General features: G+C 56.3%; 1 protein-coding gene across 12 annotated transcripts; it reads left to right on the forward strand.

Moving 5' to 3' along the window:
* Positions 1 to 25: 25 nt before the first annotated feature.
* DLG4 (discs large MAGUK scaffold protein 4) lies at positions 26 to 24,535 on the forward strand. Of its 12 annotated transcripts, XM_058283637.2 has the most exons (23): positions 26 to 577; positions 670 to 933; positions 1,108 to 1,206; positions 1,387 to 1,427; positions 10,008 to 10,073; positions 13,358 to 13,411; positions 13,562 to 13,612; positions 13,789 to 13,913; positions 14,009 to 14,178; positions 14,281 to 14,417; positions 14,566 to 14,710; positions 18,016 to 18,311; positions 18,407 to 18,509; positions 18,614 to 18,728; positions 20,410 to 20,586; positions 20,847 to 20,883; positions 20,979 to 21,006; positions 21,139 to 21,186; positions 21,266 to 21,367; positions 21,703 to 21,875; positions 22,767 to 22,876; positions 23,325 to 23,416; positions 23,624 to 24,535. In XM_058283637.2, exons 2-23 carry the CDS (start codon positions 915 to 917, stop codon positions 23,728 to 23,730), a joined length of 2,295 nt encoding a protein of 764 aa, XP_058139620.1. In that variant the 5' UTR covers positions 26 to 577; positions 670 to 914; the 3' UTR covers positions 23,731 to 24,535. The 12 variants fall into 12 exon arrangements, with proteins under 12 accessions (XP_058139620.1, XP_058139629.1, XP_058139631.1 ...); XM_058283646.1 differs by lacking the exons at positions 26 to 577; positions 670 to 933; positions 1,108 to 1,206; positions 1,387 to 1,427 and adding an exon at positions 1,983 to 2,504; XM_058283641.2 differs by lacking the exons at positions 26 to 577; positions 670 to 933; positions 1,108 to 1,206; positions 1,387 to 1,427 and adding an exon at positions 2,384 to 2,504 and having other exon boundaries at positions 10,008 to 10,172; positions 13,553 to 13,612.
* Positions 24,536 to 26,860: the final 2,325 nt, after the last annotated feature.

Here is a 26,860-nt window from a genome sequence, read left to right on the forward strand (position 1 = left end):
CCCCACAAACTCCTTCATCCCGCCTGTTGGAACAAGAGGCTAGCCCTCCTCGGAAGGGAGGATGAGATAGGAGAGAGGAGACTGCAGCCAAAGGGATGGAGGGTAGACTGAAAGGAGGACTTCCCAGCTAGCGTTAGAAACTAGGAGAGGTTGGAAGATGGAAATCTAAGATGAACTCCAGAGGCAGAGACATGGAAGGATGACCCTTGAGATCCCAAATGGAATCCATCACTTTCCGTCAAAACCAAAGGGAGGGGAATGGTTGGGTGGGAGACTCGAGCTAGGCTGTGTGTCCCAAGCCTATCCTCCTGAGACCTAGGAGGTGTCTCTCTCAAAGCACCTAGAATTTCACAGTAGAGAGGATACCCCCACCCCGTGTTCACTGCCTCCCCCCAGCGCTCTGAGACCTTCCTGGTCATCCATCTCTCTCTGCCCTCTGCTCCTTCCAGAACCCATTGTGTCCAGGCTAGACCTCTGGGCAGATGGGTTCCTCTCAGGCTGTAGGAAGGAGCTGTAGGACTATTTAGGCCCCCCTCTCTCTCCCTTTCTGCGGACCCTGCCCTAGGTCAAGTCCCAGGTAATTATTACCCCACTTCTGCAGTTCCCATTGGAGAAAGGCTCAGGAGGAGAGAGCTGGGCTCAGCTTCCTCATTTCCTTTTGTGCTGCAGGAGCCTCCGTGGGGAGAAATCCTCTCCCCCAGTCCCTCAGGAAGGTAGCTACGTTATGGCTGGCGTTAGGGAGAAGGGCCAGGGAATGTGGAGAAGGTGGTGTTGCCTCGGAACGGGGAAAGGATGGACCAGGGGGGCAGGCCAGTCAGAGACTAACTCCACGCAACAGCTGGAACTGGGTGGAGAGAAGGCAGCTCAACCCCAATCCGGGGGGATTAGAGAGATTAAAGTGGGAGAAGAGAGAGATGTCCGAGAAACCAAGAGGTGAAAGACAGGGGTCTTTCAGAGGGGAGGTCTGGGAGGGGAGTGGAGGTCTTGTCCTTAATATTTCCTCAGGGTCTGGGGTGAAAAGGCAAAGGTGGGGAAGCTGAGGCAAGGGTTCGCATGGTTCTCTCTGTGCTTTTCTCTCCCTGGCCTAAATCCTCCCTCACTTGCCAGCCCCCAGGTCAGCTCTCTGGCTCCTGGCCCCCCCACTACTGCGGTGGGCACCTCCGCTCCTCGCGGTGCTGCACAGTGACCTCTTCCAGGCCTTGCTGGGTGAGTAGCCCCAATTTTCTGGGGGGCAGTAGTGGAAAGGGCTGACCTGGGCCTCTGAGGGCTGGTTGGGACCCTGGAGCCGGCTGGGCTGGAGGAGCTCCTGCCTTCCAGACAGGGGTGACAGGAGAGGCACAGGAGTGGGGGGCAGGGGGGGCTAATTCAGCTCTGTTCCTGTGACAGACATCCTGGACTATTATGAGGCCTCCATCTCAGAGAGTCAGGTAAGGAGGTCTGATTTGCTGAGCGATCAGGCAGGGCTGGAGGGTTCAAACATTGAACTGAAGGTGAGAGAATCCTGAGTCAGTAGCTTAGGGGCTTGGGGGCACCTGAGAATGTGCCCTCTCCAGTCCATCTCCCTCTTGCTTCCCCTTTTTCTCTGCCTGCTCCAGTTACAGGCAGGGAAGAGTGTGGGACCTAATTACCTTTCAGGCTTCCTCCTGGGAACCCCTAGGAAGAATCAGGCCCCCAGGGATTCCCTCCTGCCAGCCCCTCCCTCACCCCACCCACCCACCCCCCAACCCCCCGCCACGGGCCTCCTTCCAGTATGTGTTCCCAGCCCCAACTATGGGTGTTTCCTCCCTAAGAAATGAAATCCATCCTCGTAGTCTCTGCGGTCGCCTCTGGTGGCTGGCCAAGGCTCCATGTTTGCCTCAGGCCCCTCTGCTTCTGTTTCTATCTCCCTTCCCATTATCCGGGTTCCTGCCAGCACTCAAGGAGTTAACTCTGCCAAGGCACCCCCCCCAATCTCGCTCCTCGCTCCCTCCCTCCCTCCCCCTGCTTCCTCTCTCCTCCTCTCTCCCCTTCCCTCCTCGGCTCCACGGCTCCCTCGGCCGCTGCCGCCTCCAACCCCCCCCCACCCCATTCCCCCGCCACGGCCCTTAGCCCCTGGCCTTTGGGCGAGATCCCCCCTGCCCCGGGGCTCCCTGAAATCCGGTTCCCCTCCCCCATCCCATCTCATGCCCCAGCTCCCGAACCCTGGGGCTGCCAGCCCCCGGTGCCCCCGCCCCTCCTGAGAATCGGGGTGTGCTCCCCAAGCCCCCTCCCCTCCATTGGGGACCCCCTTTTTGGGCCCCCTTTCCCTCCCTCCCACGCTCCCCTTCCCTTCCCTTCTCCAACCCTCTCCTTCCCCTCTCACCCCTCCCCCCATCCTGGCCCCCCCTGCAAAAGTGGGGTGCGGAGGGGGGAGGGGTGAGAATCTGCGGAGGGGAGGAAGGAAACTCCGATGAAGTCAGAGCCCCTTACCCGCCGCCGCGGCCAGGCCCCCCAACATGGACTGTCTCTGTATAGTGACAACCAAGGTAAGCGTGATGGGGGGGTGCTATGAACGGGGGTAGTGTGGGTATGAGTTTGGTGGGGGGGGTCGGCAGCCCCAATATGGGGCTGGGGGCTCTGGAGTGAGAGCATCAGAAATAAATGTATTTGGGGGTCATAATTGAGTTTTGGGGTTCACATCTCAGAAAAGGCTGGGTTTGGCCACAGGTGCCCCCTGGAGTGATGCCTTTGTACCTGTAGAGAAATTGAAATTTTAGGGCGTTCCATGATTTGGGGGGACTTGTGGTTTGGGGGTTCACCAGCCATGTTTGAGGGAGACTTATTTAAGGAGAAGCCTGGCTCACATGGGAGTCCTGCTCTTGTATGCTGGAAGGTGGGCTAAGTGTGTGTGTGGGTCCTCTCCCCTCCTGGGGGACAAACTGGCTTCCAGGTGCCTTGTCCAATTTCGAGGGGTTCCTGTGCGTGGGGGTAGAAGGTTATTGGTTGTGAGTGCCTGACCGGGGGTGTCAGCTGGCAGGGAAGGGGTGGGCCTTCAGGCTATAGAACAAGCATCTTGTGGTAAATATGTTTGGGGGGGTATACCCTCGATTTGAGGGAACTGCTATTTTGGGGTCTCAAAAATATGGAATGGGGATAGTTGGGAGTTGCCAGAGGGCTGGGGCCTGGCACGGGATCACCTGAGGGAATGGACAGGTGAGGTTAGGATTTGGGGTACCCCCATGGGAGGTGGAGGGCTGCAGCAGCTGAGGTTGCCAGCTCCTGCGGAGGACGAGAGGTTTTGAGAGAGGAAATTTGAGGAAGGGGACCAGGTGGATGGTGTGAGACTTGGGGGTGGCCCAGGCAGGTGCACGATCTCCCCATCTCCTCCCACACTGCATCAACCCCTGGATGAGAAAAAGGGAGAAGAGCAGATGGAGGGGAATGTTCTTGCTATCCCTGACGCTTGGGATCAAGGTGGGGGAAGCCACCTGGATTTAAGGGTCCCTGAGGATTTAGGATGGAGGTCACTGGGGTTAAAAGGAGTCGGAAGAGGGCAGGGCTGGCAGCAGCCAGAATCCGTCTAAGGTCTAAGGTTGTCCCTGTGATTGGAGCCTGAGAAGGGCAGGTAGATCTTGGATGGGAGCACAAGCAAGCTCTTGGTGGGATGGAGAATACCTCGGTCTTTGCTGGGAGACTCTGGGACTGGAAACCTGGGTGCCTGGTGTGTGGAGGGAGGCCTGGGCGGGTGGCAGGCAGCTGGGGGCTGGGGGGGTGGGACAGGAAGTGGGGGCCGGGGGAGGCGGGGTCCGGGTGAGTCACAGGCTGGGGAGGGGGTTATATTTAGTGGGAACTGCAGCTTCTCAGGGGAGGGAGCTGAGGACACACATGTTCCCTGCCACAAACTCACACATGTGTGTACACATGCCTTGTGCACGTGTGAGCATGGATAGAACAGATGGAGAGGGGTTGAGGACCTTTGGTTCCGGAACCTGCAGCCCCTTCCCAGGGCTACTTGCTTGTCCCTCTTTCTCTGGGCTTTGGGCTTTCTCCCAGGCTGCTCCCCTCCACCTCGGGGCAGTTTCAGTGGATTTTTATGCCTCAGTTTCTCTGGAGCAACCTTTAATGTCTTTTGGATCCTCTGCTCCTGTCTCCTGCCCTTGGCCATAGGTTCTCTGGCTGTGGTCCCCTGTGTACAGGCGGATACAGGAAACCTGTTGGAACGTGTGGGTCCAACACTGGAACACATGCGAGTGAGGGTGAGGGGCTTGCCTGCACTGGCAGCTGTTCTCATGGAGGCTTATTCAGTCCCCTACAGGTTCCTCTTTCTCTGATGGAGCCCAGGGTTGGGCATCCCCAGAGGCAGAAGGTTTGTACAGAGAGGGTCCTGCATTTGGGGTCTTACAGACGCGTGGAGACCCAGGCTTGCCACCGGAAAACTTGTCTGCCTCGCGACGGCGGGGACTCCAACTCCCATAAGGCCCCGAAGCACAAGCTCCCTCAATGCCAGAAGACTGCTGCCCGTGGGGCTGTTGGGAGTTGTGGTGGTTCAACTCTATCCAGGGCAACAGAGGGTGGCCTAGAGGGAGCCAGCAGGGGGCACACTGCCCCTGCCCCCCCTCCCCCAAATGCTGGGTGGGGTAAGGAGCGCTCTGGCTGCTTGCGGTCGTTGAGCTCCCCAGCTCTGAGAGCCCTCCATCTTTCCTCGCCTATATTTAGGCTCTGCCGCAGTAACTCAGGGAACCTTTGTTGGATGGCCAGGCCCCGTGCTTTGTGCAAAGTCTGCCTTTAGAGCTCTCACTCAGGTTAACTCCGTGCCTCTATCTCGGCCGGCATCTCTGTCTCTGAGCATCTCTTTCTCCCACTCCGCCCCCGTCCCTCCCCCCTACTCCCCGCGCTGCTATCGCCGTTGCCATGGTAACCGGCGACGACTGAAGTTGCGTGGCTGACTTGAGGGCCGGGCGAGGGTGGCGAAGGGCGGAGCAGAGCGAGTGGGGGAGGGGGGAGAGTGGGGAAAAGACCGGGGGTATTTGGCCAGAGCCCCGGAGGCGAAGCGGTTAAACCCTCCAGGTGGTCCTTATTGGGCCAAGCTGAGAGGCCGGGGGCGGGGCAGTGTGGCCAACGGCCTCATTCATTGGCCAACAGAGGCGTGGCGGAGGGACAGTGTGGGCGAGGCCAAGGAGCGAATGGGCGGGAAGTGGACGGAGGTGTGGTCTCCTGGCGGCAAGTGGGCGGGGCCTGGCGTACTCTAGCGAGGGAGGCGGAGTAACAACCCTCGGAAAGGGGCGGGGCCTCGGGGCTGGGTTACCTGACCCGAATGGGGGCGGGACTGGCCGGGGAGGGGCGTGGCGTGGCTCCCGCCACCCAGGGATACAGGGTGTGAAGGGCTGGATGTCTAAGTCACTGTGGGGGCGTAGGGGTCTTTGGGAAGGAGAATCCGGCATCTGAGAGAGCTGACGTCTCAATTTTCCTAAGATGGAGGCCTGTTCAGATTTCATCAGAGCACCCCTCCCACCGCGGCTCTGTGTTCCAGGGAGACGGTCGCTAGGCGACAGAAAAGTCCTTGATTGCTGCGTTGCCAGGCAACGGGGAAACGGAAAATGGAGGGAAAAAGGAAATGGGGAGTGGGGGAAGGTCCTAATGGGCCATAGCGCCCACTGGTGGAGAACCAGGACATTTTCTGTTCTAGAAGGAATTTTGAGTCTGGCCCCTTCCGCACTGGGTGACTCTGAGACTCCATTCCCTATATGAAACTAGGGCATTGGGGGTCATTTTGGGGGCACATCTAATAGATGCCTATCATCGAGAAAAGAGGGGGCATGGATGAGATTGTGGGGAAGTCGTCCTCTCTGCTATGTGTGGGCATTTTCGAGGAGCCAGGCAGCAAATTTGAGACCACTCCTGGGACTTGAAGGGCTGGAAACGTTGGTGTTCAATGGGGGAATATTTGGAAGAGAGGCTTTCAAGTTCGGTTGTTTGGGAGAACATGGAAGCCTCTGAAGAGACCCGAGGCAGTTGGTGTGGGGTGTTATGGAAGATCTGCAGGTCGCTGCAATTTGCAGGCCAGATCTTAGCTGAATATTTTTTGAGGCTTGCATATCAGGGAGATATATTTGAGAACATCTTCAGTCAGGAATTCAAAATCATGGAGGAAGTGTTGAGATGTAGGGTGGGCAGACAGAAAAGGGAGTAATCTATGAACTTGGGGGATAAAGAAATAGAATAAGGAAATATCTTTTAATTTAAGGGTTTGGGAATAAATTGAAGAGATTGTAATTGAATTTGGAGTGTCAAGTTTTTAAGGTAAAAGAAGAATTCCCTGAAGTGGGAGTGAGATGATGTTGGGGACTGGTATATGAGAAAATCATGAGTATTTCATTTAATTCAAAGATTTCACCGTCTTTAAACAAATTTGAGGACTTCTTTGGATGTGTATGTTAGAGCAAAGGGTAATACTCTAGTTTCAAGGTCTCTCAGTGGGTTGAGGGAAAGGTATTTGACTTAGAAAGTGATGATTTAAGGGGTCAATGAATTTGAGCCCCCTTAAAATCTTGAAGCATTGTTTTGGTTATCACTAGAGTGGACTGCAGGGGAGAACTCTGCTGCTTAGAAAGGGAGATGTCTTGGAGTCCGAGGCGATGCTGTCCGATACTGTCCCTGTTAACAGTCTTTCGGGAGGCTGGGGGTGGGGACTGGCCAGAGAGGCAGTTCAGATCCCTTGAGCGTTCCTAGGAAATTAGAGAGAAGTCTTGCTTCCTTCCCCATCCCCTGGGAGTCCAGTAGTGAGGAGAGGACCGGTGAGATTTTGGAATGGTTAGGGGCCTGGTGGTTTGGGGGATGAAAAATTAGGTGGAATAAGGGGTCCTTAAGAACTAGAGAGATGGACAGGTACATTTTATGAATGTGTCTGTTCGTAGCGGGGTTGGAATAGGCGTATACTCTGGGATGTGAAGTCCACCGAGAAGCAGCTGGAACCAGGGAAGTTGGTGGCAAGGAGGGTCTCCCCTCACCCCTCTCTCCCATCGTGACGCTCTTCCGCACTGCGCAGGCGCTGCTCCCCCCCCACCCCCCCTCTGGCCGCAGCCTCCTGTCGCCGCGGCCGCCGCAGCCCCCGCCCCTCTGCCCCTCCCCCTCCCCTACCCCGGGACCCTTGTTATCCCACCCACTCCCTCCCCTCAGTCCCCTTCCCCTTCTCCATGTCGGCTCGGAACAGATTCGCCTCCTTGTGTCTCTGCGTGGTACGTGCCGCGGTATGGGCTTCGGCCCCGCTCCCCTCTTTCCGGACCCCCCCAAATCTCGAGGAGCAAGCTTCAAGTGCTATCGCTCTTCCCTCTGCTTGGCGCGGGGTCTCTGGGTTGCAACTTCTCGCGGACAGGCGCAGTGGGTCGCCCCTCTTATTATCATCCACTGTCACTCACACCCCTCTATTCTGCGGGTGCAAGCCTGGGTTGCAGATCATCCTGTGCAACTGGGGCTCCCATGAGGAGGGGGCCAAGGGGGAAGGAACAACAGCGACTCCATCTGTATCCCGCTGACATTTTACTAGTTTTATGCCCTAATATATTGGGGGTGCAGACTTGGTGCCAATAGCATCTGAGCTGTGGTGGGTCAGCTGAATCCCATTGGGGTAAAAGGGGGCCCCTGCATTCCAGCCTCCCTGCTTTAGTTGCCCTATAATCCAGCATTGAGGAGCACTGAACTGAACCCCACCTCTCCCCCCCCCCCCCCGTTTGCAGTTTCAGATTTACTGTTCCCCACCCCCAAAGACGTTTTCTTTCTTTCCTTCCCCCCTTATTATATGTACATCAACAAATTTCAGGGACTGAACATAGGCCTAACCTCTTCCAATCGCCTTCTGGGAACTTTGGTGCTTTTTTCCTGTTCCCCCTTTCCCTCACATTGTCTCCCAATCTAGAAGAGTCTCTTCCTTAGTCCCAGACACTCCTCCCCGCCATGGGGGTGGGGCAGGGAGAGATGTCAGGGGTCTCACCGAGATAAAAGTTTACCTTCATTGCCTCTCTAGAATGAACATTGAAGTGTCCCTCTTCACGCTTCCATTTTCTTTTAGGTGTGCTCTGACATTTTCTTGCTCAGAGTCAGGAATTTTCTCTGACGTGGGGTGAAGATGGACAGTGGTAGGGCTCAACCTCTCCCCCAGACTCCAAAATTTCGAGCTGCCGTGGTTGGCCCTGCCTCACTTACCACACAGGGAATTGGGGGGGTCTTGTGAATCAGAGAGGAGAGGAAGCAGCTCTCACTTTCCCAGCCCTGAACCCCACCCCCTCCATTTCTGGGGTACTGTCATTCAGCTCCAGCAGTTTCCAGGCTGAAGACCAGTTTCTTGGGGTGGGGAATGAACATCCTCATTCAGTTCATAGAACTCTATTATCCAAGACAGTGCTGCCTTTGAGCAGGGCTGTCTGCTTCCTCCCCTTCTCACAGCTCTACTTTTTGTGCCCATGTCACTGCGACTTGAGTTCAGGGATCTCTCTCCAAGTCTCCAAGACTATAGCCCAGAGAATAGACTACCTTGGTGGGCCCCTATATTCCTCCTTTAAGGCTCCTCAAATATTTGGGGGTGCTTCATGATTCTAGTTGTTTCTGTATCCTGGATTTGAGTGTTCTTAGCAGGAGTAGTTCCCCTCCCACTTCTCTTGTGACACCCTTAGTGTATGGCCAAATTTGAGTTACATCCTTAGCCTTAGTCCATCATCCTCAGAACTTTCCAAACCATGTTCTAGCGTCAGGCATTGACCTTGATAAGCCTCCTCCAGTTTGATATTGTAACTGTTGCTCTCCAAATGTTGGGGTATTCTTAGCTTTTCAGAAACTTTTGGGAGGGAAATTCTGCCTTTTGCATGTGTACCGGGGTGTATGTTCTGTCTTTTTTGCTCCCTGAAAGAGGCTGCACATGGTCCCTTGCCCCTTGTCTGCTGAACCTGGAATTTGGGAGGGCCTGCTTCCAAGGGGGTGGGCTCCTGAGAGGAGCAGAGGCAAATGTGGAAGGATCTGCCCTTCACTGCTGTCTCCATCTGCCCCTTTCCTCGCTCTCATCCCCAGTTAATCTCATTTGCTGGTGCCCCTGTTAAGCCAGCCCGGGAGGCCCATGAGATAGCAGGTGGTTAGCTGGGCCAGGAGTCAGGGGTCATGGTTGAGTCTTTTGCCCCCTTGGGCCAGAGGATGACCTGAGAATTCGGTCTGAGGCTCAGGCCTCTGCCCTTTTTCCTGGCACCCAGTCCTGCCCCCTCGTGAGCCCCACTGCCTCTGTTCCTCCCCCTTCCTTTCCCCATTCCCTTCCACCATATCTGGATTAGCTAGCTGAACTGTGGGCCGCTGTAGGGGTGGGGCTCAGGCTCGACTCCTGGGGCCCCTTTGCTGTGAGGCGAGTAGAGAAAGAGCTAGGAAGCTTAGCCTTGTCCTGGCCTGGCCGGGCTGAGGCTGAAGGGCACAGCTGCAGTCCCTGCCTGGGGCATGCCAGGGTGCGGGTGCCAGGAAGCCCATGGCTCTCGGCGTAAAGGCTGCAATAGTGAGGTCGAGGCAGTGAGGATGGGGGGCGGAGGGATGCAAAGCAGGAGCAGCAATTGAGGTATGGAAGGAGGGAGGCTGGACGTTGGATGGGGAGTGGGGTTAAGATAATGAGGAAAGAAAGATGTTGGGGATGGGACTGACAGGAAGGGGGTAAGAGTGACCAAGGGGCTGGAGCTCTGAGAGGTGGGGGAACTTGAAGATGAAGACGTGGGAAAAGGCTGAAGGCACCGATGCGCCGAGGAGGGGGTATGCGAGGTAGAAGACCAGGGTTCTAGGATGCGAAGACTGGGAGTTGGGGGGTGGGGCTGGGACTGGGGAGAGATGAGGTGCTGAGGCCCTGAGAGAGGGGGCTGTCGGGAGGGCGAGAGGGGAGCCAATGGGCTGGAGGAGCGGGCGGGGGAGGAGCTGGTCAGGCCCCAGGGCCTTCCGCACTGCACTGGCGGGGACGCGGAGGCGGCCTGGGCCGGCGGCCTGGAGCCTGGGGCGCTGGCCGGCCCCAGCGACGCCTCCGTCCCCGTCCCCAGAAATACCGCTACCAAGATGAAGACACGCCCCCTCTGGAGCACAGCCCGGCCCACCTCCCCAACCAGGTAAACGCCCCCGAACTGGTGCACGTGGCGGAGAGGAACTTGTCCCACCTCGAGGCCGTCCATGGGGTGGTGGGCCACGCCCACCTCTCCCCCCTCCAGGTAGGAGACCCTGGCGGCCCCCTCCCCAGTGCGGCCCGCCCTCGGAGCCTCGGAGCTGCAGCCGCCCCCAAGGGCCGGTAGGGCCAGCGCCTTAGGGGAGGGAGGCTGGAACGGGGGCGCCATCTGGGGCCTGACGCAGGGGGCATTTGGGGGGCTGGAAACACCTTGAACCCCCAAAGGAGAAACAGGGACCAGGCAAGTGGGAGGGGTTGCAGGGCCCATAGCCAGGGTGTGTGTATGCGTGTGTGTATAAGTTAAGGTGTGTGCCTCCCCCAGGATGCTGTCCCCTACCCTTTCTGTTCCTTCATTCCCCCCCACCTCTATTTTCAGGCTTTCTGGGCCCCCGGCTCTGTTCAGAGCTCCTGCTGCCCTCATTTGCTCTTGTCCTTGTCCCCGCCTCCCCTCCCGGCCTCTGGGCCTGGCTCTCCCTGTCCTCAGTCTCCAGCCCTTTCCATCTGTCTGGCCTGAGACTCTGCTTCGCTGGGCGTTTCAGCCTCCGTCCCCTGCCCCTCCTGTGCCCGCCCCCTGCGGGCTGGCTGGCTCTCCATGCTGGCTCCCTCTTCCTCCCACGCACTCTCATTCTCCTCCCCGATCTCCAGCTCAGGCCTCTGCGGCCTCATCTGTCCTCTCCCTCGGACAGCCAGCTCCCTGTCTCCCAGTTACCCACTTCCCTCTCTACCTCCTCTCCTCCCCTCCTCCCCTCCACCCAGGCCTCCCCCCCCCTCTCAGCCTCTTGGGCTCTCACCTCATCCCCCCATTATCATTCGCCACCTCCACCTGTTTCCCTTTCTCCTCCTCTGGGCTCACAGTCTGTTTTCCCTTCCCCAGCTCCGGGGAGTCCTTGTTTCTGAGATGGTCCGTTCTCCAGTCCACTCCCCATCTTCTTCCCTCAGTCTCCACCCTTTTGGGGACACAGGATAGGGGGAATGGAGAGTACCAGGTCAGCTGTGAGACGGAGAGGGACGCGGTGGGGCGCAGGGAGTAGTTCCAGGGTGCAGTGGGATGTCCTGGAAGGGGCAGGTTGCTGGCACTCCACTGAGAAGCTGGGGAGGTTTCTCAGCCTGAGGATGCAGAGGCAGGAAGGGGCAGAAGGGGAGTTGGAGGGGGGTAGAAAGACTGTTCTGTGGTAAGTAGAGTCCTGGGGAGACAACAGAAGAGTGAGAGGCCCTGGGCAGCTGATTGGGCCGACTGAGAGGAAGGAAGAGAGGCCCTGGAGGCAGTGCAGGGGCCGCTGATCCTGGGGAAGGGGCGAGGGTGTCAGTTAGTGCCGTGCTGGGGAGTGTTGGATTAGGGCTCAGGAGGCAGAGGGGAGTGAAGGGAGAGAGTGTTGGAGGCCGGCATTGGGGGGTGGAGGTCTAAGGACAAGGCCTGAGCCGGGGGCCAGGAGAAGCCCCAATTTTCCGAGGAGATGGAGAGCGGGTAAAGAAGGAAGGATTGCGGTTTGGGGGTAGACTCTCGGTGTGGAGATGGGGTGAAGGAGGATGGTGATCCCTCTGGGGACTTAGAAACTGGGCTGGAGGCTGAAGGCAGGCGATTGATAGGGGGCCTGAGCGGGGCTTAGGGACCCAGGGATGGAGACGGAGGCTGGACTGGAAGATGGAAATGGAAAGGGAGGACGGGTGTAGATGGAGAGTGTGGGATGAGGAGGAGGTAGGGATGGGAACCAGATGGAGGCGGCTGTGGATGGAGGGTGGGGCCTGGGGAAGGGGGTTCTAGTGTAAGTTTGGAGGGGGGTTGGGAACTGAGGAGGGGTCAGGAAGGGGGATGGACATGTATGTGCGATTTCGACATGGATATTGGTTGGACAGCACCTGAGCTCTGAACGGTCCGAGTATGACGTTAACAGATTTATGGGTATGGAATCTATTATAGAGCTTGAAAATGGTCAGTGGTGTGTAGGCCTGAGATGTAGGAACGAGGAGCGACTCCTTAGGGGGGAGTGAGAGCCGCGGGAAGGAGACTGGGGAATCCGTGATGAGTGCCTCGCGCCTGCTAGGCTCCAAATAAATATTTGTTCGAGGAGGAAATAGGTTGGGGACCCGGAAGGAGGCTCTTGGCAGCCTCCCCCCATTGCCATGGAGACGTGGCTTCGGTTACCCTGGCAACTGGGGAAGCCCCTTGGACCAGCCTAAGGCCGGTCTCACTCTGGAGTCCACAGACCCCGCTGAGGAGAGGCGCCTGACGTCAGGGGCCTGGGCACGCCCCGCTTTAACCCTTTGCTGAACGAAGTGGGGGAGGCAGTTGAGGAGGCTGGCACCCGGAAGTCTCTCACCACTCCCCCTTTCTTGATGTCCTTTGCACTGTGTAGGGTGAGGGGCGTGGGGCTGCAGGAGGAAGGGAGGCTACTCAGGGTGCGCTGCACCCGCAAACCTCTTCAGTTTGGACTTCTCAGGACCTGGCTCATGGGGCGGGGCCCGGGGAGGGGGAGGCGGGGCTAGCGGATCCCTTCACCTTCCGGAGCCTCATCCACCTGAGGGGGCGCCCACCCGGGGGGCCCACCCCCTGCCTGTTGTCCTGACGACAGGGCCTCCTGGACGTGGGTCTCCACAGGCCTTGGCTGGTCTTAGATACCGTTGCTAGGCAACATGGTCCCTAGAGGAAGGGGTGGAATGACAGGCGGGTGAGGAGGGAGGGACCTGCAGCTGGGGGAACCCCGGATTTTCCGGGCCCTGGGTTTAGGGCAAATGTGTGTGAAGGGGGTGGGGTTAGGAAGATATCTGGGATTATGGGGAATAGGGACAGGTTTGGGGGTAGGAAGGGGGAACAGGGCCCTGTGGATTTGGGCCCTGGGGTATGTGTGTAGCACATAAGGCATGTAACACCCTTAGTGTTACATCCGGTGAGAAGCTCCCTTTCCCCTCCCCAAGTCTGCCCCCCCCCCCACTCTTTACCATCTGCTGCTCCCCTCTCCGTCTGGCTGTCACCCTTCCCGCTTCTCATACACCTCCTTCCACATGCGGCCCCGGCTGGGCAGAGTTAGAGCCAGGCATGCGTGTGTCTGTGCATGTGTGTGTGTGTGTGTGTGTGTGTAGCCTGGGTTGAGCTGGGCCCTGAGGCGCTCTAAGGGTGGTGGAGGGGGCCTGGCCAAGAGGCTGACTGGGGAGCCAGGCTGGGGGAACTCTCGCTTACAGGCTCCCTCTTGAACCGAGGCTCAGGCAGCTTTTCATCTCCTTTTTCCCTTACAGGCCAATTCTCCTCCTGTGATTGTCAACACAGATACCTTAGAAGCCCCAGGCTATGTGAGTTGTTTAGATTTTGGGGCTGGGGCCATTGAGGAAGAAAGGAGGGAGGGAGGAGGGCCGGGGTCCCCCAGCAGGGTAAGGGCAGCTTCTCAGGTAGGAGTGTCCATCTCACTGTTGTTGTGTTTCTGGCCCGTGTTGGAGTTGCAGGTGAATGGGACTGAGGGGGAGATGGAATACGAGGAGATCACACTGGAAAGGGTGAGTGGCTCCCCCAGCTGTGGTTCCCTTGGCCTCTGCCTTTGTGTCCTAGGTGGCTCGCTCCTTACCCCTGCCCCTTCCTGTTCTGCCCTCAGCTCCCCAGCCCATTCCCCTACGCACTCACCTTGCCGGATGCATGCCGTGAGAGGAGCTGATCTTCTTCTCTTTCTGCCTAGGGTAACTCAGGTCTGGGCTTCAGCATCGCAGGTGGCACTGACAACCCACACATTGGCGATGACCCGTCCATTTTCATCACCAAGATCATTCCTGGTGGGGCTGCGGCCCAGGATGGCCGGCTCAGGTGGGGAGAGGAGACGGGGTAGGATGCTGATTCCCTTGACAGGGAGGGCCAGGGCAGGAGGAAGCTCTGGCTCAGACCCACCTTGCTGCCCCCAGGGTCAACGACAGCATCCTGTTTGTCAATGAAGTGGATGTGCGGGAGGTGACCCACTCCGCGGCAGTGGAGGCCCTCAAAGAGGCAGGCTCCATTGTCCGCCTCTACGTCATGCGTCGGAAGCCCCCTGCTGAGAAGGTCATGGAGATCAAGCTCATCAAGGGGCCTAAAGGTAGTAACCCACTTTGTCCCCACCCCTGTCCCAACTGTCCACTGCCCCAGTGTCTGCTTCCCAGGTATCTGGGCACCCATCTCTGTCCTCCCCTCCATCCAGGTCTTGGCTTCAGCATCGCAGGGGGTGTAGGAAACCAGCACATCCCTGGAGATAACAGCATCTACGTAACGAAGATCATCGAGGGGGGGGCCGCCCACAAGGATGGGAGGTTGCAGATTGGGGACAAGATCCTGGCGGTGAGGACCCCTGTCACTTTTCTAGCCCAGCCCCTGGGTCTTACCCACTGACCCTGGGCAGGCTCAGGCTTCGTCATCACCTCGGCCCCAGGGCATGTGCTTGGGGCCATGTCTGGCTCTGTCTGAGCTCTGCTCCCCTTCCCACCAGGTCAACAGTGTGGGGCTGGAGGACGTTATGCATGAGGATGCCGTGGCAGCCCTGAAGAACACGTATGATGTTGTCTACCTAAAGGTGGCCAAGCCCAGCAATGCCTATCTGAGTGACAGCTACGCTCCCCCAGACCTCACAACCTGTGAGAACCCCCACCCCAGAGCTCCCCATGACCTATCCCTGTCACCCCCACGACTTCCAGTCCCGTGACAACTCCTTGGCCGTTCCTCTTTGCATATTCCCCATGAGGCATCCACAATCTCTGATGTTTCCTGTGGTTGGAGAAGAGAAGGAAAAGCAGTCATATAGGAGAACTAGTGTCTCTACCAGAAGCACTAGGCCCAGATGGTTTTATGAGTAATTTTATCAAACCTTCAAGGAAGAGTTAATTCTTACGCTCTTTCAGAGTTCAGGAAAAGATGAAAAGCTTCACATTTCGTTTCTGTAAGGCCAGTCCAGATGTTGACGAAGATAGTGTAAAAGAAGGAAAGCAATGGGAGAAGTAGGGTGGGGGGGTAGTATATGGGGATCTCATTTTTTTAAATGTAACATTAAAAAAAATAATAAAGACAAAGAAATTTTAAAAAAGAAGGAAAGCATAGATGGGCTTTGCTTATGAATAGAGATGCAAAAATTTAAAACAACATGGTAGGGGAAGCCGATGTGGCTTAAGCAGTTGAGTACCTGCCTCCTACATAGGAGGTCCCGGATTTAGTTCCTGGTGCCTCCTAAAGAAAAAACAGGCAAGGAGCAAACAACGAACAGACAACAAGCAAAAACAAAACAAGCAGGGAACAGATGTGGTTCAAGCAGTTGAGCACTCACCTCCCACATGGTAGGTCCTGGGTTCAGTTCCTGGTGCCTCCTAAAGAAAAAACAAACCAACAACGAGCAAAAAAAACAAAGAAAAACAAAACCAACAGCAAAAAAAAACATGGTAGTAAACTAAATGCAACACCATGCTAAGAGGATAACATAGTCACCAATCAGGGTTTATTGCAGAAAACCAAAGGCGGTTCAGTATTAGGAAACCTGTTAAAATGATTAATTACATTAAAAAATTGAGAGAGAAAAACTACTTAAGATGACCTTAAATAGATGTGAGAAAGGCATTTGATGAAATCCAGCACCTGTTTTCAGTAAAATATTTTTAGTAAGCTAGATGAAGGGTAGTTACCAACTACAGCAAACATTTCATAAAGATAAAACCATAGTTGTATGTCCATTAAGTTAGGGACAAGGCAAGGATGCTCGATACTAATGTTACAGCAGGATTTCTCAACCCTGATACAGTTGACATTTGGTCCCAGTAATTCTTTGTCCTGTGCACTATGGGATGTCTAACAGCACCCCTGGCCTCTGCCCGCTGGCTGCCCAGGGGTATCCACTCCATCAGATTGTAACAACTGAAACTGTCTTGAGATAGTACGAAACATCCCCTGGTTGAGAACCACTGCTCTCGAGTTTTGGGCAGTGAAGTAAGATAAGAATAAATGCATTTTGGAAAGGGAGAAACAAAATTAATCTTTATAAATCGTATTGTCCATCTAGATTAAAACCCAAGCGAATTAACTGAAAAGCCTAGAAATAATGCAGAAGGTTAAGAATGTGGCCATATGTAAGATAAATAACAAGGGATAGTAACTTCCCAGCATAAAAATATGTAATGGGAAAAATCCTTTTTACTGTAAAAACAAATTTTATAAATTTTTTAGAAATAGTAACTTGAGAAGAAATATATAAGATTTATATGAAGAAAGCTCTGAAACTTTACTGAAGGACTTGGAAAAAGACTGGAAGAGAAGGGGAGTCACACCAGGTTTCTGGATGGAAAAACTTAATATGCTAAGGCTCTCAACCATCTCTGAGTTAATCTATACATTTTATGTAATTCTAGTCAGAATTTTAATGTTTGTTTTTTTCCCCCCTGGGAACTTGGCAGGTTAATTCTGAAGTTCAATTGGAAAAATACATTTGGGAGAATAGCTAAGAACTATTTTTTTTGTTTTTTTTTTTGAGGTACCAGGGGCCAGGGAATGAACCCAGGACCTTGTATGTGGGAAGCGGGCACTCAACCATTGAACCACATCGGCTCCCCTGAGTTCTTTTTTTCATTTGTTTTGCTTGTTGTTAAATTTTGTTTTTTCAGGAGGCACCGGGAACTGAACCCGGAACCTCCCATGTGGGAGGCAGGAGATCAACTGTTTGAGCCACATCCACTTCCAGAACTTTTTGGTAAAGAATAATGAGGTGTGATTGCCCCCACCAAATAGTAAATCATAATACATGTAAAGCCATATTAAAATCACATGGCACTATTTTTAATTGCTATAACCTACCAAAAGGAACCTTCAGCCTCTAGAAGAAGGGCTGATTCCAGATCTGGGGCAAGAAATGTACAAGATGAGCTTGTAACGTCCTTAGAATAACGTCTTGTTATTCTAAAAAGCAAGGAGGAGATCCAAGACTGCTAGAAGTGCGTCAAAGACACCGGGCCAAGCTGCAGGGGCTCCTACTGGCCAAAGATGGAACAACTTGAGTGTAAAACGAATATTAACTGCAGTTGATCAAAACTCCTTAAATATGTTAAATTCCACAAGATCATGATGACATCAAAAAATAATCGGGTATCTCTGGAGGATGCTAAGGAACCAGTTTACCCTAAAAACTGGCAAAGAGAAAGAGTCAGCAAATCCCCTCAGAGTAATCAATGGCTGACAACACCCCCCCCCGGAAAAAAAGTTAGAATGTCACCCTTTCACAGTCTCTAATGAAATATCAGAATCAGGCAGTGACTGTCCGTGGCTGCTTCTAGACGGAGAACAGCTTACAGATGAATCATGACAACAAGAGACAACCTGACATTGAACCCTCTTGTGGTACAACTGGAAGCGCACAGCACCACCTCGGAAAACGCTCATCCCAAAATGCCGAACTGGGTCGGCTTAAGCCCCTCGTGCAAACCACCTGTTTATAGGAAGCACAGGTGCAGAGGCCCAATTAAACCACCCCTGGGAGGCAAGCTGTAATTTCCCTATTCGGATTTCCCTAATAGGATGTGGGGAATTCTATCAGCCACGTGACCTAGTTCTTTTTCAACATATGGATGGCCGAGAGGGGAAAACACCAAAAAAAGAGAGTTCAGCAGTACAGCCACCACCAAAAGGAAGCCCCAAAACTGGGGGTATTAATGTTCTCTTTGACGTCACCATCCTTGGTGTCCCTGGGGTATCCTGCAACCTTTGAATCCAACATCCCCTAGTGGAGGCAGCCTTATGTCACCTGTGAGGTCCTGACCCCGCCCCGGTTACCCTGACCTCCTCCTAGAATCTCTGGCGGAATAACTCTGCGGCTGGCTCCCTGGTTTCCTAGGGAGACGGTGGGTGGCGGGTGCCTTCTCCCTCCAGGCACTTCCCTCTCATCCTTCCTCCCCTGTCTCCCGCCCAGCTTATTCCCAGCACCTGGACAATGAGATCAGCCACAGCAGCTACCTGGGCACCGACTACCCCACAGCCATGACCCCCACGTCCCCTCGACGCTACTCCCCAGTGGCCAAGGACCTGCTGGGGGAGGAGGACATTCCCCGAGAACCGAGGCGAATCGTGATCCACCGGGGCTCCACCGGCCTGGGCTTCAACATCGTGGGCGGCGAGGACGGCGAGGGCATCTTCATCTCCTTCATCCTGGCGGGGGGCCCCGCGGACCTCAGTGGGGAGCTGCGGAAGGGGGACCAGATCCTCTCGGTGAGGGCTGGCGCGCCCGAAGCCTGGTGCTCGTGGTGCACCCGAGAAGGGCCATCTTCTTGTTTCGCTCGACTCACACCTCCTGCTCCCCCTAGGTCAACGGGGTTGACCTCCGCAACGCCAGCCACGAGCAGGCTGCCATCGCCTTGAAGAACGCGGGCCAGACGGTCACCATCATTGCTCAGTATAAACCAGAAGGTGCCGCCCGGGAGCCTGGGGCTGGGGAGCGGGCCCCGAGGGCGGGGGGGGGGGGGGGCTGGGGGGCCGAGGGCGGAGCTCAGGAGCCTCCTGTCCTTCCTTAGAGTACAGCCGGTTCGAGGCCAAGATCCACGACCTCCGGGAGCAGCTCATGAACAGCAGCCTGGGCTCGGGGACTGCCTCCCTGCGGAGCAACCCCAAAAGGGGTTTCTACATCAGGTCTGACGCCCCGGGCCCGGCCCTCCCGCCCCCACGGAGTCCTCTTCACCCTGTGCCTGCCCCCTGCCTCAGTGGCTCTTCCTGTCTGCCCAGGCCTGATGTTTGGCCTCTGGACCTGGGCACGGCTGCAGAGGCTGTGAACATTTAAAACATTTTCTTTTTTACTTTTTTTTTTCTTTTTTGAGGTACTGGGGTCAGGGATTGAACCTGGGACCTCATATGTGGGAAGCCAGTTCTCAACCACCGAGCCACATCGGCTTCCCTGAGTTGGTTGTTTCATTTGTTTTGCTTGTTATTTGTTTTCCTTTTTTCAGCGGGCACTGGGAACCAAACCTGGGACCTCCCCTTTGGGAGGCGGGAGCTCAACTGCTCAAGCCACATCTGCTCCCTGTGAACATTTCTTAATACCCATTAAATACTTTAAATGGACATAGTCCCCAGTATCGCAGTTGCTTTTTAGCCCCTGGCCACCCTGGCACTTCCCCAAGGACCCCAGAGTGTCCCACCATTTGACAACTTAGAAGGTTAATACCTGGCATAGCAGGAGGCCTCCTGGACCCTGGTGCCAGCTGACCACTATTTTGAATGTGGCCTCTGCCCTCTGTCCCTGGGGCCTCCCAGGGACATGGACCACAGCTCTGTTGCATCTGTCACCCACCTCTGCTTCAGTGCTTTGGCTTCTTGGTGGGGCTCCTCCTCCCCACGGACTTCTTTCTCTTGCTCCCCAGGTATCTTAATTCTGTCTTATGTTCTGCCGTCACCCCGTCTTCCCTTCTCCCTCTCTGCCATCCTCTCCATTCGTATGGCCTCATCCGCTGCTGCCCTCTCTGCAGATGTCTCCCAGAGCCATCAGCTCTGGTCTGACCTCTTTGCACAGGTCCAGACCTGCAGGCCTGGCCATCTACTTTCTGGACATCTCTACTAGGACATCCCGCAAGCATCTGACGTTCAGCCTGTCCCAAACTGAGCTTGTTGTCTTCCTCCCGTGTACTCTGCTCTCCATCTTTCCCCTTCAGTGTTTTCCCTCTCGTTGAATGGTGCCACCATCTGCCCAGGCACCTGGCTCCATCCTGGGTCCTTGCTTGGTCCTCTCTGCCCTGCTGGGACCCAGTTGGTCCCTAGGGCTGTTCAGTTCTGTCTCCCAGATCTCTTCCCTTTCTAGTCCCGTGGCTCTGCTGTGTACCTTTTCCCTCTCTTGTCCTGACCCCAGGGTTGTGATTTATTGCCAGGAATCTGATACTGATAAGGGTAACCAAAGGTTGCAAAATGAATGCCTTTTTGTTTGTTTTCTTCTTAATTTGAGTAGATTCAAGGTCACCCCGTGACACTGTGAAGTGCATACCTATAGCAAACTGCTTTCCTGAGAGAGTGGAGTGGTAGCTCTCACAGATTCGCAGCCCATCCCCGCCCAGCGACACTGTGGACCGAGTGACATTTGCTAGATGTGGCAATTACAAGTTAGCGTAGAGCTGTTGTTTCCTGTGCACAGCTGGGGTTTTCCGTAGGCTCTGAGGAGGGCGTGGGAGGGCCACCACCAGCTCGGACTCTGCTGCACACCCTTCACCCAGAATCCCTGGGCTGGGCGTTCAGAGTGGCCAGGACCCTCCCTGCTCAGCCTCCCCGGCCCTGTCCTTCCTGGAGTCCACTGCCAGGCCCTGACCGATGGCCACTTGCCCTGCAGGGCCCTGTTTGACTACGACAAGACAAAGGACTGCGGCTTTCTGAGCCAGGCCCTGAGCTTCCACTTCGGAGACGTGCTGCACGTAATCGATGCCAGCGATGAGGAGTGGTGGCAGGCACGGCGGGTCCACTCTGACAGCGAGACCGACGACATCGGCTTCATCCCCAGCAAACGGCGGTGAGGCCCTGGTGTCCCCAGGGTCCCCCAGGGTGGGCAACCTAGAGGGGACGGGTCTGCCTCTGATCTCCTGGGGTCTGTCTGCCGGGCCCTCCTAGGCTCCATGACTCCCATGAGCCTTTGGGGCAGACGGTTCCTTAGGAGCCCAGGCGCCTAGGGGCTGCTGGGAGATGGGGTTACCAGCTGGGCCAAGGGGTGGGGGCTTCAGGGCTCCTTGCTGGGTGTTTCCTTACTCCCCCATCCCTCCATGGGTCCCACAGGGTCGAGCGACGAGAGTGGTCAAGGTTAAAGGCCAAGGTAGGTGGAGGAGGGGGTGAGCTTGCGTGGAAGAGTGGGGGGGCTCGTGGGGCTGAACTCTTTAGCCAACTGCATGGCCTGCTTTTTCTTCCCAGGATTGGGGCTCCAGCTCTGGATCGCAGGGTAGGTAGGGTCAGTCTGGGGAGACCTGGGATTGGAGGAGCCCTGAGCTTCTCTCGACATCCCCAGGAAGGGGGGACAGGGGATCAGGGTCCCAGGCCCCGAGCTGCTCACAGACCCCCTAACTCCCCCCAGGTCGAGAAGACTCTGTGCTGAGCTACGAGACGGTGACGCAGATGGAAGGTGAGCCCTGGCCTCCCCCGCAGCAGCCCCCCGCCCCGCCGATTCTGCCCCCTGCCTGAGCTGGGCTCTCTCTCCTCAGTGCACTATGCTCGCCCCATCATCATCCTCGGGCCCACCAAGGACCGTGCCAATGACGACCTGCTCTCCGAGTTCCCCGACAAGTTTGGATCCTGCGTTCCCCGTGAGTGCTGGGCCTTGGGTGGAGTTGGGGGGCGGGGGGTGGCGAGGCACTGCTTCCACAGGTGCCATAGACGGAGCCCCTTGGGGGCATCAAGGAGGAGGAGGACACAGGGTTTGTCAGAAGGGGTGCTTCTCAGCCACCCTCACGTCCCACCCTGGCCATTCCCAGGCAGAGGCACGGAGGCCCCAGAGGGTGCTGGGAGAGGCGGTTCTATCCCTGGCCTCCACCTCCCCGGCAGCGCTCTTTCCCCCGGAGGACCGGCCGGGCGATGTGGGGGCTTCTCGTGCAGAGGGACGGTGGTCAGAGCTGTGGGGGGGCGGGCTGTCTTCTGGCAGATACGACGCGGCCCAAGCGGGAGTACGAGATAGATGGCCGGGATTACCACTTCGTGTCTTCCCGGGAGAAAATGGAGAAGGACATTCAGGCGCACAAGTTCATCGAGGCCGGCCAGTACAACAGCCACCTGTATGGGACGAGCGTCCAGTCTGTGCGAGAGGTGGCCGAGCAGGTAGGGCCCAGCGGGCACCGGTGCCGTCCTCCCCTCTCCCCGCCCCGCCGCCCGCCCCAGCTCTAACTCTCTTTCTCTCTGTCTCTTCCCTGCCGGGTCTCAACTCCCACCCGCTCCACCACCTCCTCTCTGGGGCTACTCTGCCTGACCACCTGCTCCCCTCCCCATCCCCCCCGCCTCGTTCTCGCTTCCTGACCCCAAACTCCCCACCACCCCTGTCCCCTCTCTCTCCTCCTCTTCCCTCCACTGCACCCCATTTCTCCTCTCTTCCTGCGTCTTCATCTTTGGTGGCTCGGTCCGTGCCTCCCCCTGACTTCTCCCACTCCCCTCTGCCCTCTCCTTTTCCTGGGTCCCCTCTCCCACTTCTCGGCCACCTCGTTTTCCCTGCTGCTGCCTTCCTCCACGGCCCCTCCTTTCTCCATCTGCCTCTCCCCTGTCCCATCTGTCTTGCCTTGCTCCTTCCATCTGTCTGTCCTCTGTCCGTCCTCCCCTATCCTACTTCTTTTCTCCTCTTGCTTTGCTGACCCCCCCACCTGTACCATTCCTGCCTGCCAACCCCCCTGCTTGCTGCCACCCCTTTGCCCCCGCGCTGCCCCCCTCCTTGGGCTCCCCTGCCTCGTCCTCACCCCTTCCTCCGTTCCACACCCAATGTCCTCCCTCCTGGGCTTGTCCCGTCCCTTGTTCCCTTCCCGTTTTCTCTCTGTCTCTCACTCTGTCTGTCCGTACCCCTTTCCGCCCTGGTTCCCTCTGCCACGTGTCTTTCCATATCCATGTCACTCCCCTTTCGGCCCCCTGTCCTTTCCCCACCTTTCCATACCCGTTCCTCTGCTGGCCCCTCTGCCTGTCCTTCCTGCCACCCGCCGGCCCCGCCGCCGCCCTGCCTGCCCCCAGGGGAAGCACTGCATCCTCGACGTCTCGGCCAATGCCGTGCGGCGGCTGCAGGCGGCCCACCTGCACCCTATCGCCATCTTCATCCGCCCCCGCTCCCTGGAGAACGTGCTGTGAGTATGGTCCGCAGCCCTCCCCGCCGCACCCCACACGCGGGGCCTGGGCCTCAGAAGGCCTCTGCTGGAACTCTCCCCTCAGAGCCCCGACAGTGGCTCCTGCAGCCCTTTTTGGGGATTGGAGGGTGCAGGGACTTCCAGGCTTCCCCACCTGTCTTGGGCAGGACTACAGCTCCCAGCGGTCCCCGGGGCGCACACCCAAGAGGGGGGAGCCAGGGCCGCAGGGGCTTCTGGGACTTAGAGTCTCAATCCCTGCAGAGGTCCCTGGAGAGGCTGCACCCCGCTGGGGTGGGTTAGGTCGTCTGTGGCCCCAGAGGATACTGGGACTTTTTTGGCCCATGCTCCATATAAAAAAATATGGGTTGCACATTAGCATCTCGGGATGGAGGAGAGAGAAGGCAGGGTGGGGCCCCCCTCAGGCCTGCGCCTCCCTCCCTCTTCACAGAGAGATTAACAAGCGGATCACAGAGGAGCAAGCCCGCAAAGCCTTCGACAGAGCCACCAAGCTGGAGCAGGAATTCACAGAGTGCTTCTCAGGTGAGAATGCTGCGCGGCCGCCGTTGGCACGCGGGCGCCTTCGTCCTCGTTCAAGAGAGGTGGCCCCGCGGGGGGGGGCGGTGGTTAGACAAAGCTACCCCCTTTGGGTGGGGGCATCTCCATGGGCGCCTGGTTTGGAGGCCAAGAGAAGGGTGCCGGGCAGCCCCTCGCACCCGGGCCTCATGTCCCGCTCCACCCTGCCCCCAGCCATCGTGGAGGGCGACAGCTTTGACGAGATCTACCACAAGGTGAAGCGTGTCATCGAGGACCTCTCAGGCCCCTACATCTGGGTCCCAGCCCGAGAGAGACTCTGACTCATGCCCGGCCTGGCTGGACTCGCCCTGCCACCATTGCCTGGGCCCTGGTCTGGACTGAACTGCCCGAGCCCTTCGCACCCCCGCCTCCCTCCCAGCCCTTCTTATTTATTTCCTTTCTAACTGGATCCAGCCCACTGGAGGGGGCACACTCCTCTGCATGTATCCCTGCACCCCAGAACTGGGCTTCTGAACCCGGAACCTGGGGTCTGGGGGGGAGCTGGGCTCCAGGTCCCAAGCCCTTGCTCCCCAGGACCCGGCCCCTGCCCGCCCCCACCGCACACACAGACCCACTGGGGGCCACCTGCCCTCCCCCATCTTCTCCCACAGACATTCCAGGGGTCAGGGGCTCCCCTCAAGGAGCATCCGCTGCAAGGGGGCAGGCTGCAGGCCTCCGTTCTCTCCTGAGGCAGGGTCTGGGCTCCCCCCTGGCCCCGTCATAACACCCTACGTCCCTTGATTTCTCTTTTTTTTTTCCTTTTTTTTTTTTCTTCTCAAAGGTGGTTTTTGGGGGGATAAGTGGGGGGATTCCACTGTGGGCCCCCTGCCTTCCACACGCCCCCCACCTTTTTTCTTTGCTGGTTTGCATGAGTGGAAGGTCTAACTGTGGCTTTTTTTTTTTTCTGGGATTTTTTTGGGGAAGGGGAGGGATGGGTCTAGGGTGTGGGGAGTGTGGGAGGGAGGGTGGGGGTCCGGGGTCGGGGGTCCGGGAGCCAGGGGACGACTGGATATGCTGCCGCCTTCTGCAATTTATTTATTTATTTTTTCTTTTGAGAGAGCGAAAGGAAGAGATAGATACTTGAAACTCAGTGTGTGGCCTGGTTTTTTGGGGCTCGCGAGAGGAGGGAGAGAGGGCGGGGGAAACAGGAGGGTCTGGTACAGTTAGATCTCACTTCATACCAGCCCAGAGTTGTAGAGGGGCCTGAAAGGGCTTTAAGGAGGGAACCTGCAAATCAGGGTCCAGAGTTTGGGCAAAGAATGGGCCTGGGAAGGTCTGGAGGCTCTGAGACCCAGAGAGAGGAGGCGAGACTTGTCCCGGTTCCTACAAACGTAGCCCAGCTCTCATCACTCCCTTGGGCTGTCTTGGTCTTATCAGGGCAGCATGAAGGAAAACATTCTCTGAAGGAAAATATACTGGAAACTTGCTGCACTTGTGTTCATGGAGTTGTGGACAGAGCTTGGTTGGAGATGACCTTTGCAGAGGTTTGCTGATACATGCTGTGTGACTGTTTATTTGCTGGCTTTCTTTATGCCCCGTCTCTACAGGAGGCATTTGAGGCAGCTTTGTAACATAATAAGGGTAGGAAAATACAACTTTGATACCAAAGACATAAACAGGAGAAACAAATGTAGTAGCTAGGAGGGTAAATATGATCTCTGAGCTTCCTGGTAGCCAGGGCGAAAAGGCAAATAATCCATTTCCTAGTTCCTTATTATAAAGGAGGTAGAATTCTTGTCCATTTTTCCTGGCCCTAAGTCCTAACTGAAGCTGCTCAGAAGCTGCTATATAGAGTACAGGCTCCCACTGCAGAGCTGGTGCCAGCCATGTTACCACCCCTTTCCTCTGATTCAGGGGCCCCAGTGGGGAAGGCTAGCTGGAGGGCCCTAAGAGTTGTGGTGGGTAAGTCCTGAGCAGGGCAAAAGGGGCAGCCTTGGTAGCCACCCCTGCCAAAAGTTGTGCGTTGGACAGAAAAAGCAATTCAGAGACAGCAAAATCTGTGGCGGGCACAGCTACACTGACCCAAGGATAGGGGCAGAGGTCTTGGAAGGTGTGTCCCTTAAACCCTCCTCTCTCTATGGACCAGACTTCAGAGTTTTCTGTGCAGCATCCTGTCCACAGTCCCACCGTCTGCCCTGGGGTGAGGGCGGGGTTACAAGGGTCTGCATTTTAGGAAATCTCCCAGGTGATTCTGACGCCTTGCTGGGGGGAGAGACACTCCTTTAGCACGGAAGATCTTTCTCCAATCATCTTTCTGAGCTTGGTTTTGTGTAGGAGCAGCTGGTTTGAGGCTGTGCCGGCGTCTTCCACAGTCGGCTGAAGGGAGAACGCTGAGCTGAGGAAGGGGTGTGAAGGTAATGCTGCTCCTAAGGTGTTAAGGAGAGTTTGCCTAGAAGGGGTAGAATCCCTAGATTCTGCTTATATATATATATATATTTTTTAGTATAAAAGTAATATTTGTACCTTACAGAATTTAAATAAATGCGGAAATACATACAATTTTAAAAACCTTGGAAAGTTCCCGGCCGGTCTCATTCCACAAATCCTCAGGGGCACGCTTCAGCAGTTGGGGGTGCACTCGTCACAGCTCTAAGGGACGCTTCCCCAGCTGCTTAAGGGGGCACTGGGTTTAGTGGGTTCCCAAACAGACTTGGGTTCAAATCCTGGCCTCTGAACCTTCTTCCTCTTTTTCTTTCTCCCAATTTGTATTTTGGCCCTCCTTGGCACCAGGCGGGGTTCTAAAGGCTGGGAAGGCAAGGGCCCTGCCCTCAGGGAGCAGCTGTGGATACTTACAAGTAACGATGAGTGCTGTCAAGCAAATAGTGACCGCCGCGTGTGTGCTTACTGGTTTGGACAGGGTGGTGAGGGGAGGAGGCCTCCTGGAGTAACGTTTGAGCTGAGACCTGAAAGATGACAAGCAGGAAGGGAAGACTGGGGGTGGGGTGGGGGGGAGAGAAGCAGTTGAAGTGGAAATACATTTGGAATGTTGGAGGACAGGAGGGCATGGTCCCTGGGGAGTGGGGGAGGGGGAGAAGGAGAGAAATAGGAGGTCGGGTCAGAGAAGCAAACAAGGACTTTGTAGACCGTGTGAGGAGCAGGGATTTTATTCAAAATGCCATGAATGGTCGCTGGAGGGCTTTGAAAAGGAGCCACAGGATCTGTTTTAGCAGGGTCCTCCTGGGTGTCACAGAGGATGGACAGTAGGGGGCGACAGAGAGCCAGCGAGGAGGCTGTTGCTAAGGTTAAAGCTGAGAGATGATGTGCCCTGAAACTCTGGGCAAGAGCTTAACCTTCTGAGCCTCAGTTTCCCTGGCTGTAACCTGGGACTCGCTGGATTCTTCTAAGAATAAAAGGAATAGTACCTGGGAAGCCCCTTGCGCCAAGCCAGGCACGCCGTAGAAAAGGGCAATG

The sequence above is a fragment of the Dasypus novemcinctus genome, chromosome 21 (assembly GCF_030445035.2).
Source record: "Dasypus novemcinctus isolate mDasNov1 chromosome 21, mDasNov1.1.hap2, whole genome shotgun sequence".
In the NCBI taxonomy this organism is placed as follows: Eukaryota; Metazoa; Chordata; class Mammalia; order Cingulata; family Dasypodidae; genus Dasypus; species Dasypus novemcinctus.